The sequence below is a fragment of the Equus przewalskii genome, chromosome 17 (genome assembly GCF_037783145.1).
Source record: "Equus przewalskii isolate Varuska chromosome 17, EquPr2, whole genome shotgun sequence".
In the NCBI taxonomy this organism is placed as follows: Eukaryota; Metazoa; Chordata; class Mammalia; order Perissodactyla; family Equidae; genus Equus; species Equus przewalskii.
In genome coordinates, this window is record NC_091847.1 from 56,794,669 (window position 1) to 56,813,054 (window position 18,386).

Consider the following 18,386-nt stretch of genomic DNA (forward strand, 5'->3'; position numbering starts at 1 on the left):
CCAAATCCTGTCAATTCTAAATTCCTGGTGGTCATTCTGAAGCTGCAATTATTTAAAACACAATATAATTTTATTTTAAATATAGCTAACTTTGTTCTAATATGCTTTCCTCAGCCCCAAATACATTTACCTTTTAAGTCTTAAAAATGACCTTTCTGGTAGGAACAAAAGAAATTTAGCCACTCCCCACTGTGAGGAGACTCTAACCATTTCTCACAATATAGGACCTAGAGAAAGCCCTGAATGTGTGTGCCAAGCCTGCAGGTAGGGGGGTGGGGAGCTGTTGGAGAAGGAAGGAGAGACACAAGTGAAGGGAAAGGGTATTTAGCCTCTGTCTTCTAAGACTCCAGATTATTTCAGAATAAGGAAGTCATATTTTTTGTTTTAATCAAAGATTTTAGAAAATACCATCAGAAAAAATTTCAAGTTTCACCAAAAATTATTTGAACAAAGATGCAGAATTCATCAGATTATGTTATAGAGACCAGTATGACTTAATTATCCCTAGATTTTATGAACAAACTTTATTGACAGAAACCAAACTTATTGTCCAAAGTGATAACATATCAAAGAAATACATATCAAAATCTGCTGCCATTAATTATAGTTTTTAACATTTTTATTGCATTTACAATGTGTGGAACATTATAAGGATTTACAGTAGAAGCCAAATATCCCAGCCCTTAGAAATCGAATAGGAAAGATTGGATGAACCATACATAAATACTTTTGAACACGAGCATTGGAAACATACACGATTATAATTTTACAGGCTAATACAGTAACTGCTACATGTAACAGAACAGGCAGGAAAGGTAAAACACAGTGGTTAAGAAAGTCACTAGGGTGTGAAATAACTGTAGCTGGGTGGTACTGGATAAAGAGACAACATTGAAAATATGATTTTTAAAGGCAAAAACATCCTGCAAAAACATAGCTATCTCCTATGCACAACTGTGAGGTAGAATTCTTCCCACCCCGTTTTCTGGTTTCTTGACCACCATTTGGGGGACTTTCCTGTCCAGACGGTCCTCTCTCACACTGCTGTACCTGGGACTAACTAGTGGTATGTTTCTTACTATCCCTCCTACCCCCATTGAAGAAAGTCTTTAATGTTTAATTATCATTCTTATTTTACCTGCTGAAAACGGGTGGCAAAAGTTAGTAACATAGACAAACCAGTGCCGTTTCTTCTAGCTAATCTATCACCAGCCTTGGGTAAGTGCTTTCATCTTTCAAGGAGTGAAAATAATGCAAAAATTTCAGACATAGGAACCCCTCTGGGAGCTGTTTTGGGCAGACAGGTATTTGCCTCCCTCAAATAACACCAACTGCCTACTGTGAACAATGCCATTTCTATCCCAGACCCACTTCTAATATTTCAAATATGGATCACAAAAATAGTTCACAGCTTTCTACACATCCAAAGTATAGTGAAAATCCAAGACACAGTACAACCACATTGGAAAAAGGTACTTCAGTTTCTTTTAAAACTACCCTATGACACAGAAATTCTAATCCTAGGTATTCACCCAAGAGAAATGAAAGGCTATGTTCACATAAGACTTATGTTAAGAATAATCAAGGCAGCTTTATTTATAATTGCCAATACTGGAAACAGCTCATGTATTCACAAATAGGAAAACAGATAAATTACAAAGTCATCATACGATGGAATACTACTCAGGAATAAAAAGGAGTGAACTACTACTACACCCAACAACACGGATAAATCTCCAAAACATGGTAAGGGAAGGCTTCTAGAAAGAGGACATGCTGTGTGACTATTTACACAAAAATCTAGAACAGACAAATCTGATTTATAGTAGGAAAAAAATAGTGGTTGCTTTTAGGGGATGGTGTGAAGACAAGGATGGACTGGAAAGGGCCATGTGGAAATTTTCTGATAACGTTTTATGTTTTGATAGCACCTTACACATTTGCCAAAACTCAGGGGATGCATACTTAAGCCCTATGCATTTCACTGTATGCTAATTTTACATAAAAGGAAAAATGTAAGCAAACGTTGAACTCTAGTTTATGCTGAAGTATTTGGCAGGAAGTGTATCGATGTCTATAATTTAAAATGTACCAAAAACTAATCTGCATCAATGAATTGATGGACATGTGATAACAAAAGCATAGTTAATGGTAGCATCTGGGTGGTGAGTACATTGTAAAACTTTATATTTTTATGTTTGAAAATTTTTACTAAAAATTATTGGGGGAAAGAATCCAGCGTGTAATGCTTACCAAATAATGCCGCTGAGAACTTCATTGCCGATCTCATAGCAACATAAACACCAAATTATTCTAATCAGTGTCAATTTAGAAACTTAAGAACGTGTGAAAGGAGATTCCTGAGTGTGAGGTGAGCAACCAGTTCTCCAATCTATTCTAGCTCAAAATTGTCAAAGTGACTTTACAATCCTCTCATGCCTTAAAAAAAAACACAATGCATATACTGCTGGTGTATTCTGAGCAAATTTGTTGGCTGTGTAGCCTAATGTAAGAAGTAAGATGAAGAAACATTTTTAAGAGGGAAACTAAGCATAGAAATTGTTTTTACTTTGACTTCTAAACTGAAAAAGAACCAGGGAAACTCTAATAGAGATGCTTAGGACCAAAACACAATGTGAGGCTTGATTATAGCAAATGGGCTCCTGCGGTCTGAAGGGAAGGACATCTGAATCCTCCTCCTGTCTTTCTCTGAGGGATGCATCTAGGGACACCCTAAAGAGATGGCACTTGACTTGGAAATACTAAGATGACTCCTTGAGATTCACTAAGAATGGCTTCAGACTTCAATAGCCTTTTGTCAGAAATAGTTTTCCACATGCCTGACTTAAAATCTGTAACACCACTGCTCTTAATATGTAGCAGTTGGCAACTATTTTTAGTTATTTGCTAAGAAATCTTCTATTATTATGTATAGGTATTATATGTATTGCTGCACACAAGTTCTTAAACAAAAATAATCTTGATTCTTGTAAAAACGTGCTCACTGCTTTCAAAATACTTAATCTTGGTCCTGGCTTTCCTTTGATCTCTAAGTTCTTCATGTTCTAGCATTGGCTCTGCTTTTTCTTGAAGCACACAGACTAGCGTTGTCCAAGTTTGCTTTAAAATATTAGTCATGCTATTCGGTGTCATATCCATAACCTTTTTCAGTCTTAAACATTCCCCTGAATTTATGCTACTTCATGGAGCATCTTTAGTTCCATCACTCCGTATTACAGGACCAGTCTTTTCTGTTACTGTCACTGTCCAAGCTTACGAAGACTGCTTTCTTCCCAACAGCACTAAGCAGAGTCACAAGTCATGTCTTTTACCTCATTCCTAGGACACTTTATAAATATCTTAACAGACTTGTGCTCTTGTTGCTACAGGTTGGTGCTGACTCACTAAGACCTGAGTATGACTTTCTTTTACCTTCTTTCTTACTTACTAATGGAATTGTGTCATGCCTTGTCAACCCTGAAGCAGATGATGCTCCTCACTTGTCTTCCATCTTGCTGGCCTATCGTCCTACCATAACAGTTCATTTATCAGATTTAAAAGTCTTATTTACTGATGAGCTCACCTTCTCCACCCTCAGTATTTTCAGTCCGTAATTCTGAATGAAGGGGATGGAGCTTAGGGTGGTGAGCATAAACAATGTGCCATATCCCCCAGACCCCATGCGTATCCTCTGAGACACGAGTAGGATTAAAGAATGCTCTGTTCTCTATTCTGAAAGGATAACTATAGTAATAATACCTTCCACTCTGGATAACATTTTAATTTTCAACACTTTTTTTTAACAGGATTGTATTTCATTCTTAAAAGTTGATATGATTTCTCTGTTTTACAAACCCAGAGAAGATAAGTGATTTTTACCAGCCAGTAGATGGCAAAGCCAGGTTTTGAAGTCAGATATTCAAACTCCAAACTCTTTCCATTATATTCACTACAATTCTTATATTGGCTTTTTATGATCTTTTCTCTACTATTCTTGCCATTATTTATGATTCTAACCTAGACTTTTCATAGCATACACTGAAGTCAGATAATGGCAGATGTTAAATCTTCATTTTGCTTCATCAAGGTATTTATTGCTCTACATATCAGAAGAGTATTTTCTACTCCCAACACAAGCTTTTTATTTTGAGAACTGAAAGTCAACAATGGTAAGTTTGCCAATTAGGAAACTGTCCAGCTATGTTCCAGCCCATCTTTTTAACCCTAGAAAATATTCCCTTTGCAGGTTTAAGGAAAGACACCCCAATGACACAACTCTTGTCACTGATGATACTGATCTTAGTTTCCTGTACCATTTCCAACAGGCTCAAGATGTGGAGGACTTTAGCAACCAGGGGATGTTTAGTTTTTAGTAGCCATAGTACTTTACTATGGTTCTATGAGGATGGGAAAAATACACAGTAATATCCAATGTCTCTGGCAAGGAACTTACAATGTAGTAGAGAATGCTGAATTCTTTCTCCAAATGTAGACTGTACAGTGATACAGGGTCAGCTAATCTCACAATCATGCCACCGGTTACAATGGGTTTAGATCAGAGAGCATGGTTTGCTCAGCACTGCCAGAAAACTGTCACGTTCATATCAAGGAGTATGTGACTAAAACTAATAATAGTAAACTAAATACCACACCATATGTCAACTGATGGGGTCACGAAACAAACAACAAACATGTTAATACGAGGCAACACTTTGGAACACTGGCCAATTTAAACGCCTACAAAGTAAGAGAAATATCCAACCTTCTACACAGCAATGAAGCCTAGACCTGCCATTAACATCCCAGCTGGCAGGCTGAGCAGTTTCATCATCACCACCAATGAGTCATCCTATTAGAATAAGGTCACCAACAATGAAGACTTGGAATAAAGCCAATTGTATCTGAAATGAAGTTATCATCCTTGCATCATAACTCTGCCGGGTTAGACATATGTGAAGAACAGATGCTCAAACTGCCATCAAACATTGAGCTTACACAGGAGCAAATACACAATAAGAAGGCAAAAGAAAAAAGTAAATCCTCCAAACCAACAGAACAAAATGAAACTAGCCCAATTAACACTTCAATAATTCCCTGAGATGGGCTAAAGTAATGTGGAAAGTTGTGGCATACACCAATTGGAAATGATGGTTCTTTCTCCGTTACATTTGCAGGCCAATGTTAATTTATGATGTACAAACAGTTTGTGGCTTGCAAACAGACTGCAGTCACTTCCTTAACATGTATTCTAAGCGAACTACAACCCTATGAAAAAAAATCACATTAGAGCGTTGTTGGGTTTTCACTCACAACTGTATGTGTGTATACAGATATACACATAGAAAGTAGCAGCAAATTTACAAATAAAGAGCAACAATATTTATTAAGTTAAAAGCATATTCAGCGTCATCTGAAATACTCAAATTACAAATAACATTTCCAGATACTATCTTATTTTACTCTTGCTGTAGGCAGGATAGCTTAAGGCATATAAAAATTAACTCATTTGACAATAAGTAGGTGAATTGATGGTAGAATTGAATCTCATTCCTTATAATCTAGTTAGTTTCTAGCAAAGTCTTAATAGAAGCATTCTAACTACTCTGAAATTCAGTAGAAGAAATAGATATTGAGTATAACTAAATATCTAAATTAGGTAATATTTAAGTATCCAAAATACCAAATGATTTCCTTATGAGTAGATTCATTTATAATTTAATTCACTCCTAACTTTAGGAAATATGTTAGAAACACACTTCAGACTACAATATAAGAGGGATTATTACTGATGCTACAATAGACCATTCACATACACGGGAAGTGAACAACTACTATGCATGAGCAAAGGACTGGGAACAAAAGTCCCAGGAGACTCCTTCCCTTGAAAGAGCTTACAATGTAGCAGGTACAGACATAAACAATTGTAGCATGTGGTTAGTTAGCACCATCATGAAGACCGAAACAAAGAATCATGAAGGTTCACTCATAGAAATTAAGCCCTAAAAGACTGAGAGAATTATCAGATAATACAGAACTTTCTGGATGTTCTCAGAAGCAGTGGCAGCATAAGACAAGAGGGAGCAGTTGAATCTTGCTGCCAGATTTTCTGGCATGTCTGACTAGAAAAAAAGGCTGCACCTTTAACCAAAATTGCCACAAGAGAAAGGTGAAAACTATGATGAATAACTTCATCTAGGTTGAAATGTCAAGCAGCAGGTAGTTCAAAGTACAGGTTTAGAATTTTGGACCAGATACATAACACAGAACATTGGGATAAAATAGAAACCCTAAGAATGAGATACCTCCAGAAGCATTCTGAAGAAGGAAATCTGAGAGAACACATTCTAGTAGACATATTTTAAATAAGAGTCATGTGACTGTACTCACAGTTATGGCAGAGGACAACATCTTCAAGGGAGGAGACACTGTCCAGGAAACAGCATAAAAGATTGAGACTGCTCAATGGTGTACGTGTTGCAGAGACAGAAGGATAAGGGGTGCAGACTGAGAAAAAAATCACTCAGTTCAGTAACTGGAAGCCCACTGAGAACAGTTTTGCTCTAGCGCTGTGTAACAGCAGACTGCAAGACACTGAGCAGCGAGCAGAGAGGATGCGGGGCAATGGAGGTGGATTTCTACAGGAAGTCTGGCAGTGAAGGAGGCTGAAGAGACCGCAGGTTCAGAAGGAGTTTTTTGCATTGGAGGATACATAAGCATTTTTGTAGACCATGAAAAGGAACCAGCATACAATTCTTTGCATAATTTTGTATTGATCACAGACTAAAAAACTATTTCTAATCTTTTTCAAAAACATTTTCTGAAATAAAAATTAGCACAAAAACGAAATATGTACTTTACAATTTAAACTTAATATAAACTTAAAAGCATTAGCATTTTATAAACTTTATTTCTAAAAGAGTTGTACAGTTTTTGTTATTAGACTACTTGAGAATTTTGCTTCTAGTGTATCATGAGAAATTAAATTTTATTAACAGCTGCTATTTTAGTTCCAGAAAGATTACTCTGACATAAAGGATTACACTTATTATGTATACCTCCTTTCCCAGCCCTCCTCCCCTAAAGACAAAGTATCTTCAGGACAGTTAATAATTTGGATAATATTTTTCAAGTTGAAGAAGAGAAAAAATTAGAAATAGTATTCCACTATTCATAGGTTCTTAAAGATCTAAATTGTTCTTCACAATTGTTTTTCATGATAAAACATGCTTATTTATTATATACACATGCTTACATATGAATATCCTGACTAAAACACATGCAACCAACATGACAAAAACAAATATTAAACCATTCTCACAATCCTAAGAATGCCCTTTTAAACAAGGCACTCACGTTTAAAAATAGGATATAACCACCAAATTAAATAAGATGTTTAAAAGAAGGCTTTTATTAAGCACAAACAACTTTTAATACATTATCAATACAAATAGGAAAATGTCTTTTAATGAATATGATATATCAAAGATCTGAAGGTTTTCTTCGTATTGACACAATAAAAATAATCCATTCTGAGGAAAAATCACAAAGTAAAATTTTAAGGACACCACTGTCACTGTCTACTAACAACAGTTTAACTACAGCCTAAGTTCACGACATCACCTGGGGAGGAAGGGCAACCATTTTCCATAGAGAGAATCCCTAAACTCTTATTAGCACCATTCAAAGCTTATTAGCAGTTGTTCATCTACCAACTGACAGGTCAGGTAAAGCTTTAAAGCAAGTTTTCAGTGCAATGATTACAGTTCCTTCTTTTAAGATACTTGGAGTCTATGTTCTCAAAGCGTGTTAAATAATTATGCCTTGCTAGTTGCATGATGTTAACATGTAGAGAGAAATGTGTCATGGAAAGAAATGAGGCTTATTCTGGCTGTGAAATGTATCTTAACGTATTGTGCTAATGCGGTAGTGTGCCGACGCCATGCGGGATTATGAACTGCAGATCTGTGGGAAGCTGGTAGCTATTAGCTCTCTGCAGTCATCATTTCAGGATGTCGCAGCTGCTGCCTTTTGAGACTAACTAGTTTCATCCTGTCTCTGATGTGTTCTGCAGTAGAAGCCATGTCACTTGGACTCCCAAAATATTGTTCAGTTCTAAAAGTCAAAACAAACAGAAAAACCCCAATCAGATTAATACAAATCCATTGCCGGTAGTGAATGCAAAACGAAGCAAAAATTACCATAAAAATTATCTATGTGACATTGCATTAGTTCCTTGGTAGACCATATCATTTATCTTTGAGTAGTAATTCAATAGGAGAAACATTTTTTTTAAATGGCATAAAATACATTAAGACATGTTGAGAAAAATACATTAATGGTATAAATTTCATATCATGCATACTTATGATAATCTCAATAAACCAAAGAATGAAATCAAACAATGCAACAATAAACAAAACAACGTAACACTGGAGATATTCTGGTTTTCAGTTTTGGGTCCATAAGGATACACAAATATAAAATTTGTTTGTGTACTTCACTGCTAAGGGCATGTACACCAACTGTCTAATACAGCTGGCAAGTAAAATATCTATTTAATGTTAAGCCATCATTTGGGACATTAACAAAATCATTTCATTTTATCCTACTTGCAAAGATACCATACTCAGAGTCACAAAATCTTAGAGCTGGAAGAGTTCTTGGAAATTATCTGGGTAAGCAATTCATTTTTTAGATCAGAAAACTAAGGCCTATAAATAACTTCACCAAGATCACAGAGCAGAAAAACCAGAATTTGAACCGGGGTCTTCAAGCAGTGAATCCAGGGAGATCAGCTCATTTATTTGCCCAGGAGAATGTTACAAAAGATGAATATGAATAAGTTTACTGTCAAACAAACTTACATAGCATAAAGAGATTATCATATAAAATGGAATAACATAATGCCAAATACTAAAGGCGGTGGTTGTGAAATTTGAATATAGAGCGCTAACTTACTCTTTTATCTTAAGATGAGGAAATGACACAGGGACTATTGTGGAACACAGGAGGAGAAGCCCAGCAAAAACACAAGGGAAGATGCTGCTAGGCTGACCGAGTAGAACGGGAGACTGTGACAACTGGCTGCAAAATGTAGACCGGGGGGTTGGGGGAGTGTCCTGGAATGGAACAACCAGAAGCGGCCCTCTAATATTGTTACTAGCTGAATTTATAAATTTTTGGATTTTATTCTCTTTTATACATTGCAGGTGTATAACATGACTATAGGCTACTTCTGCTTGTTCAAGTTTAGGTATGACTAGAGATTATCTAAGCATAGACTATGAATAATATCCTTTCAAGGAAATAAAATTATGTCTTTTCGATATTAATTCCAAATAATCATTTTAAGTTCATGACACAGTAGTAGTGGCACTTACTACGTGTCAGATTTGTTTTAAGTAGTTTACATAGATTTAGCTCATGTAATTCCCCCATCCCCATAACCTGAGGAGTTATGAAGACCATATCCCTATTTTAAGATGAGGGAACTGAGGCACAGAGAGGTTAAGTGGCTTACCCAAGGTGTTACAGCTAGTAAGTGGTGGAGCTGAGATTTAAACCCAAGAAATCTGGTTCCAGAGTCCACAATCCTACCCACTACACCATACTGCAAGGTAAGGACAGTTGTATTCAATGCTCTGGCTTCTCTACTGTTTGAATTAAATATCCTCTGGATTACCTCTCAATTATTTTCACCAAGAAGGTCTAGATCCTCAGGAATAAAGCCCCTTGAGATTCATTTACTTATTTATTTACATGAGATTATTTCTTATTTTATCATCAACTAATTGAAAAGGAAAGGAATGTGGGAAGGACCCCATCACTTTACAAATAGAGAAATGAGGATTTCAAATAGCACAGTGAAAAGAGAACAGGTATGGAGCCAGACAGACCTGAGACTATCCTAATTCCACTCAGAAACTGTGAATTCCTGAGCATCTTACTGAATCTTTCTGAGCTTCAGTTTCTTCAGCTGTACATCAGAAAATAATTATACTGGCCTAACACTCTTTGGTCAAAAATAATGAAGGTGAGGTGTCTAACTTGGTGCTTGGTATATATTATGAGCTTACTAAACTAAACATGTGCCCCTTCCCCTCCCCTGAACGAAGCCCAAAGTCACCCTACTCCCTATCATCACAGCCAAGGCCAGAACCCAGGATGTCAGCCTAGTCAATGATCTTTCTTCTACAATAAGCTGTCAAGAAGTAACATGCTTGACAGCAGCAAGTACCAACTGCTACTGTTCTTAAAAGCTGAGTTTTTATCTCTTTTTATTTTAAACCAATTTATTGTAGGAATTGTGGACCAAAGCTAATTTACTTAGCTTTTTAAAAAGCAGATTTTCCTCCCTTAATGATTTCACTTTAAGACCTCATTGATAAAAGACAGAATTATAAGAACATGCACCATACCCATCAGGATAAACTACAGGAACAGTTAATCTATCCAAAAGTGATTTTCCAACTGCTTCAATTTCATCAAATTGCTCCTCATCATTAATAGCTTCAGGCTCTTCTGGACAGTCTTGCAAAATCTGCAACAAAGAAAAGGGCAGCATCAATCAAGACACTGAAAGGGAATCAAGCTCATGCAAATTTAGTAGACTGAAAGTGTTTTTGTTTTGTTCTTAGGATCTTCACGTACACCAATATACAAAAGCGACCTATTACAGGCAAGGCTGGCTCAAGAAATTCAAACAAAATGAAATACATAATCCCTACTGATAATATATAATTGGAGTTTTAAAAAATCTACAGTGATTTTCAAGAAAAAATAACAGTAGACTACTATTCGGAAAAGAAGTTCAAACTGTGCTTAAGAAGTATGCTTTCATTCATAAAGTAACTATTTATTAAACACTTACTATGTATTTATTTAGCAAGTTGGGATGCGAATGAAATATAGATTTTGACCTCAAGGAGTTTACAGACTTCAAATATGAAAGAAGATATAAATACAAAACAACACATACTCAGAGTACAAACACATAACTGATGTGATGACCTAGCTGGACACTTTATAGTTATTTAAAAAACTGATCTGTTGACTCGAATTAACTGATGTAAACTGATAAGGCTATAATTCAAATATAGTAAGTTCTACAGTCTTTCATAAGATATTTTTTTCCCTTAACTATTACCATTTAAATTTAACTACAAAAGAAAAGAAAGGGAAAAAAATGCTATAATTTTTAATAGTTAAGTCTACAGGTATTGACTGACACTAGTCAATACAGGAGCCACATGTGGCTAGTGAGCACCTGAAACATAGCTAGTCCAAACTGAGATATGCTCTAAGTCTAAGATACACACCAGATTAAAAAATAATAACAAAAAAATAATAAATTTAACTACAAGAAAAAAAAAGCAAAATTTGGGGGATGGAGAAGAAAAAGGAGTATTTATTTTTGCAACTTTTTTTACATTATACTTTACTTATCCAATCATGCTTATTTCAGCGTTGCTCATAAAGGATATTTTATATTCTCAGATTCTAGATTCAGTTTAAATATTTTCTCAATCATCATACTATACAATTTGCGTATAGTTCTGGTTATATTTATGCTTACTGATATGAAACAGAACACAGTCAAGAGGAAAATAAAATATGATAATAAAATGCTTTACATAAGTTTGCACAGTAAAATAACCTATAATCGAGTTTATTATAAGCATGATAAAGGCCACATAGCAGAAAAAATAGGAACATCAACTTTCCATGAAAATACTCTCAACCGTATTTATTCTTACATGACCTCTTATAGAGGTCTAGATTTTTAAATGTCCTTGTAGCCACATTTTAAAAGCAGTATCCTAAAAAGTTGTCGGTGGTGTGAGAGATCTGGCCAGTGGTCACCTCCGTACAGGAGGGAGGGGCAGCAGGAGCAGTGTGACTAAAAGAGGGTGGGGAGCTTGTGAGGTTAGTAACGTTCTGTTGTTTGACCAGTGCACTGATTACACAGGCATGTTCGCTTTGTGAAAATTCATTGAGCAGAACATTTATGATCTGTGTACTTTTCTAAGTTAATATTATACTTCAATAAAAGTTTTTCATTAAAACAATCAGTAGATAAACAAGTTAAGCCATTTTGTATACTTTCATTTATCATCATCAGGCCCATTTTAACTAAGACAGTGACCCACAGAGTTCAGAGACCAGCTCAGAAAGAGTTAACTGTGGATCTTTCCCAACAGATGTACTGCGTAACACAGACAGAAAGTGCTTGATTCCTGAGGTTCCTGGCCACATCTCTTTTGTTCTCCACGCTAGGTTATCACATTTACATCTCAGGTTTCTCATAACTTAAATAGTATTGAACATGCCCTACATATAAACTCTCACTGTAAGAGATCAAAACAAAGTTAACTACGTAATAAAGCTTCTCTTCAGAGTGGAAATGTAAGGCTTAGGTGCTATAAATTTTCACTGTGCAGAGCTAAGAAAAAGGTTCTATTGAAAATTTGCCCAAATAACACTGCATGTTTCATTTTTGGTTTCTGAGACTAATGAATTCATTAAATAATAAATTCTAGAAAGAATCTTTAAAGACAACACATGAGAAAAGAGTTTTGTTTTTATCTTTCTTCTCATTGTTTCAGTTTGACAGTCTCTACTTTAAATATTAAAAAATTACAAAGTGCCCTTTTAAAAAATTCAGGAAAACTAGCAGTAGTTGCCAAAGCAAAGCTTCCTTTCCTGGTATAATGAGATGGGAGTTACAACACCCTGAAGAACAAAGAGCACACTCTGGGCATCAGGTCTGGCGAGGAGAGCAGCACTGCTGAGAGAGGACTCCTGGATGGTTCTGGATTTCTCCAACCTCAGGACTCCAGCACTGGTGTGGATTACTAAGAGAATTTGAATGAACTCTCTAAGATAATATATTAAATGCAAACAAACTTTAAACAATGGAATTAACGTAAATTTGAAAAAAAGCCCAGACTGATCACAGAATTACATTATAAAATTAACACATTTTAAACATACACAATAAAACTATTGAGACTACACTTTAAAAAAAGCAAACCTTTTCGGCATTTGAGTGGAATGCAATAGCCATTTCCAGCCTGTGCACCCTCTCTTCAGATGCTACTGTAAACTGTTTCCACACTCTGTTCAGTCGAGGAAGCGTCTCCCCGGAGGACCGAGAGGTACAGCGCAAAGACTGGCACAAGACAACCGTGGCCTGTAGCAACTGCCTTCCATAGTCATAAGTGCTCTAAAAAAGAAAAAGTAAACTTGAAATTATAATTAAAGAGTTCTGAGAAGAGGGACAGGAAAGTGTATAGGAGGAATGTGGTTGCAATTAAGTAACACTACTAGAAACCAATACTGAATGACTCCGCTGGCACTTATTACTACAAATATCTGCATGTATAAATAATGAAGGAGAAGCAATACTTTTCTTGAATTTTTAGTGAGTCTCCTTCTTGTTACGCTTCCCTCTCTCACTGTTTTCCCTATCTCAGTCTGCCCAATTCCACCAGCCAAAAAGAATGTTTGCTCACTGAATCAAAACAAGTGGGTGAAAATGGGCACTTTATATTCCACATGAGAAACCACAACTGTTACACTGTGAACTCAATTATTAGGGAAATAAATTAAGATACTTTTCATATGCAAAAAAAGTCTGTATGGTTACACTAACACTGGTGAGATGCAGAAACTGGGGGTCCTAATTTCTATATAATTAACGTATAATTCACGTTAACTTTTGTGAACAGTTGGAATGCCTAAAAAATGCCATAACATATAACATAAATCAGAGAGAGCACACAGAACTTGTATTCAGGGAAACATAAACCCTCTCAAGTTTATGCAGGCTAGTTTTGATGCAGAGCTGACATTTTCTTAGTTCTGTGATATTTCTGGAATAACATAACTAACCTTCTTGGACTTGGAGGGTTAAGCTACATTATAATCATGCAGAAAGCTATTCAAACACTGAGCTTGTAGAAAAGGAAGATAACCAGTTCTGCACCTGTGCAACATCAACAAATTTTCTATGCTTTTCCAGTAAAACTTTGGTCTCCTGCGCATCATCGCCCAATCTGATGTGGGTCTTAAGCAGGGCATCCAGAAGTTCACTTAGCCACTCTACTGCCTAAATGAAAACAAGTAACAGTGAAGCTGGATCCATAACTCTTTACTTATCATATCAAAACATCATATTTGTAAAAAGAAAGATTGTTATCATACAATTAATTAATCCATCAATTATACCCTAAGTCCTTAATAGCTTATTTCATTCAATACCAAGCTACATGAATTAATGACCACTCCACCCCCTTAAAACTTTTAAACTCTAAAGACCTGTTAAAGAGAAGCACTCTTTTAAAATTAATATCACGATTTATATTAATAGAAGATCACGTTTATGTAATATAGATCTTATTGGAATCTCATTACAGATTTATGTTACTATTTAAAAATCATAAATTTCCTCTATGTCAAGCTGAAACAATGTTCTCTAACGCTAAATACACAAAGAGAGGAAACTGTTTATCGGGTTGAAAAACCTTCTTGTGGGTTAAAAAGAAATGTGCTACACCACTCTTTATCTTGGGATGTAACTGACAATTAAGTTAACAATAATATATAATAAATAATCCCAATTTCTAGCTCAACAGAGGATTTCATTGACAAGATAAGTCAAATGAGACCAGTAAGATAACTGGGAATACAAAACTTTCTTATTTCAACAGTATAAACTAGAACCTGACTTAATGAATTTACTTTCTTACGACCATGAAAAGTACACTTTTGTTTACAGTTAGGTGAAGTCAATATTCTAGGAAAAGACAACTACATAATGTGCCTGATTGATCCTTACCTGGGCAGCATCTTCTTCACATTTAAATAACTGCACCATCTGAAGCATCTTTAACCTTCGCACATCTACCATGTCTTCACATCTAATAAACCCAAACATAAATTCAGGATATCATTTCAGTTTGGTTGATAACTATTACAATGTCATCATCTGGCACACATGTTGTATAGGATACTAAAATACTTAGCCCACACTAGGAAGACTGCAACTATTTTGCATTGATTTGTAAGAATTTTAAGTATATCTATATCTATGTTACATCAAAACCTCAAAATACCTGAATGATAACTGAATCAGAAACCCTCTTGAGGATAGCATGGATTCTGCAAAATACTGAAGCAAAGCATAAACACAGTAGTACACTAAAACCCAAAGAAATCTCCATTGCCAGTTAGCATTAGACGAGCTTCAAAAATAAAAATGTAGTTTCTCAAACACTAATTTAGAGGATGATGCTCCAAGGAAATTAAAAAAATTAATACTTTTCATTATATTACATTACCCAGAGTAATATCTAATATTGCATTAAAAAAAAACTCCACCTAATTTTATAAGAAGAAAAAAACTCTACTGATCTCTGGGTGTAGAGAAATACAATTAAGAGTATTTTTAATTTCACCAGCAGCTGCCTGGATAACACAGAGATTAAAGTTTTAAGGGGACTCGATCTAACTCAGCTCTGGTCCAGTCCCTTCATTCCACGTCCTTTGGGTGAAAAGGGGGAAGCTCCCCGCAGACGCAAACACCACCAACAAGTGACCCAGGAGGGACTGGCTCCATGACAGCTCATGCTCTTAAAGAAGCTCGATAACAACACAGCAGTCATGGTCACAGGGCTATTTTTTATAAGGACGTCCTCAGTAAAAGCCCATAATACATTGTTAAGATGTAACTTGGTTAAAGTAATTCTACAAGGGACTGAAGGAAAGTGATGATGATTATTTCTAAAATCTGAAGCTAAAAAACAACGTAAGACTTTTTAATGAAGATGATATACACATATTCAACACATACTGTCAGGAAGTAGATAACGTGCCTGAAAAATATAAGACATGGTCTCTACTATTAAGATGGTCTCATTGTGGGAGATGAACTCAAATAAACAATATGATAAACACTACTGTGGAGTTGTGTAAAAGGTTTTATGGGGGTAGGGAAGAACAAGTGACTAACTTGCCTTAAAAATCTAAAAAGACTTCCAAGGATAAGCATCCCTGAGTCTTGAAGAATAAATAGGAATCCACTAGGTAGAAAACGAGGAAAGAAGTACCTAAAGACTCATGGAACACGGCATTCAGGAAAGTGGAAAATGTGCAGTTTTGTGGGAAAGTTACAGGGGATACAATCATGCAGGACTGGATTATGAAGGGTCTCCTTCACTATTCCAAGGAGACTGAACCTCATCTGAGAAAACAGGAAGTCACTGAGAGGGGTTTTATGCAAGGAAGTTATGTGATGAGATGTGCACTTTACAAAGATTTCTCTCATGTACAACAGACTAGCAAGGAGCAAGACCAGAGGCAGTTAAGAGAGAAGATCTAGAACAGAGAACTGTTCAGGATGCAGAGACAGCAGAACTTGGACATTTGATTAGACTGTGAGGGATGAGGAAGAACAGGATTTTAGGAGAAATCCCAAGTTTGGTGGCTAATGATAACTTTGACCTAGACAGGAAATGAAAGGAGAAGAGCAAGTTTTGGGGGAGAATGATTCCAACTGGACATATTAAGTTTGAGGGGCGTATGAAGCATCCAGGTGGAGATACTCAGTAGGCAAGTGGAATGACGGGTCTAAAGCACAGGAGAGGAGTCCAGGCCAGAGCCACAACTACTCAAGTATGATCATATTAATGAAAGTCATTGAGGTAGTGAGACCGTGAAGGGGGAACACAAAGTGTGAAAAGAGAAGTCAGCCTCAGAACAAACCCTGGAAGCAGCAAAATTAGCTAGAAGACAAGAAAGCAGGGAAGGAAACAAAGAAACAGTGCCAGGAGGAGGATCGTGAGGGTGTTTTCAAAGAAGACAAAGTTGTTATGGAATTTCATGAAGAAAGCAAAAGTCAGTTGTGTCTAATGCTATTCAGAGTGATCAAGCAATGTCAGGACCAAAAGCACGCCCTGGATTTTGAGCAAGATGAAGCATTTACTACATATGGCAATTACAAAGTCACTGATGACATCACTAAGAGCAAGTTCAGTGAAATGGAGAGGGTAAAAGTCAGACTGAGGAAGGTGGAGAGAGGTAGTGAGGAAGTGGTATGAGTGCAGATTAGACCTTCAAATGACTTCGCTGTCAGGAGGGAAAGCTCCAGGGCTAGAAGACAAAGAAATGGTTGAAGAGGAAGGTATATGCATGTGTGTAATTAATTTTTTTTTTTAAATAGGAGACATTTAAGCATTTAAATTAGGGGGAGGGATCAGAGTAGAGAATGGGAATTGACAGTGAGGAGACATGAGGGTACGTGGAAAGACTGGCTCTGATCAGAGCAGGGCTATATCATCCTTTGTGATAAGAATAAATAATGAAATGCCTAAGTTTGCAGATATGAGGGCAGATGAAACTTCTGCCTAATGATTGTTTTCTCTGTGATGCAGAGGGAGCGTTTCTGTGAGGTTTTGTTAATGACCTTAAAATTTCTAAGTGTGCCAAAATTTCATACAACTACGCTAGACTGTGTATTATTGCACATATTAATTTAATCCTTTACTTTGCAATACTTCGCAGTTGCTATTGCAAATTGAATTTTCAAAGAATCCTTGAAATTACTAGTTCTATATCAAATGAAACCTTTTAAACATTATCTTACCCAGAGTCTACTGTATAATCCTTCTACTGTAAATATGAGAACAATGGATGTGCAACAATTTGTGAATATGAAGTTTAGATGAAGAAACAAATCAATGTAGATGACAGCTTTAATAGCAACTCTAAACCAAATGAAAGGAAAAGCAAAATTCTCCAAAAAGGGTTATCTTAAAAGACAGAAGAGTCATAGCTATGCTGAGGATATGGAATATGAAATACATCAGTGTAACTGAAATTTTTACTACTCCTTAAAAAAGGGGAAAGGTACCCATTAATTGAACACATTGTCATTATTTGTTAGTACAATTATATATGGTAATTATTACATTCACCAAACCTACTAAACACCCAATATATAACAGGTAAGAACTTTTACTTTGTATGGAAAATATAAATTATATCACTCTTTTTATTTTAATTAATATTGTCTTAGCAAAAATTAGCATTAACGATCAAACTTTGCCTTTGTTTCCTAAGCTGCATATCTTCCATCACTCCTTGTATGTGGTCCACATTTTCTTTATTTTCAATGGTTACATCTTTTCCATAGGCCCAGGATGCCTGATTGGAGATCTGATCCAGAAGACCTTGACCTTTTTCACGCAAACCTTGCAATCCTACATCTAAAACAAAAGTTACTAGATTTAATCTCTGAAACAATGGAGGTGCTTTCCCTCCCTCAAGTAAGTCCTCTCAGCAGATACTGTACTTGGATTCCAAGTGTAACAGCTTTGTACATTTGG

At 36.0% G+C, this 18,386-nt stretch overlaps 1 protein-coding gene across 4 annotated transcripts in view; it reads right to left on the reverse strand.

Moving 5' to 3' along the window:
- Positions 1–601: 601 nt before the first annotated feature.
- Positions 602–18,386, reverse strand: part of SESTD1 (SEC14 and spectrin domain containing 1) — a 114,863-nt gene continuing 97,078 nt past the window's right edge. For all 4 annotated transcript variants that reach the window (XM_070581589.1, XM_070581591.1, XM_070581590.1 and 1 more), the window contains exons 13-18: positions 18,107–18,266; positions 14,840–14,921; positions 13,988–14,110; positions 13,034–13,225; positions 10,419–10,540; positions 602–8,112 (exon numbers count right to left, since the gene is read on the reverse strand). In XM_070581589.1, the coding sequence (XP_070437690.1) occupies positions 7,983–8,112; positions 10,419–10,540; positions 13,034–13,225; positions 13,988–14,110; positions 14,840–14,921; positions 18,107–18,266 (809 nt within the window). In that variant the 3' untranslated portion in view covers positions 602–7,982. The remainder of the gene's footprint in view (positions 8,113–10,418; positions 10,541–13,033; positions 13,226–13,987; positions 14,111–14,839; positions 14,922–18,106; positions 18,267–18,386) is intronic.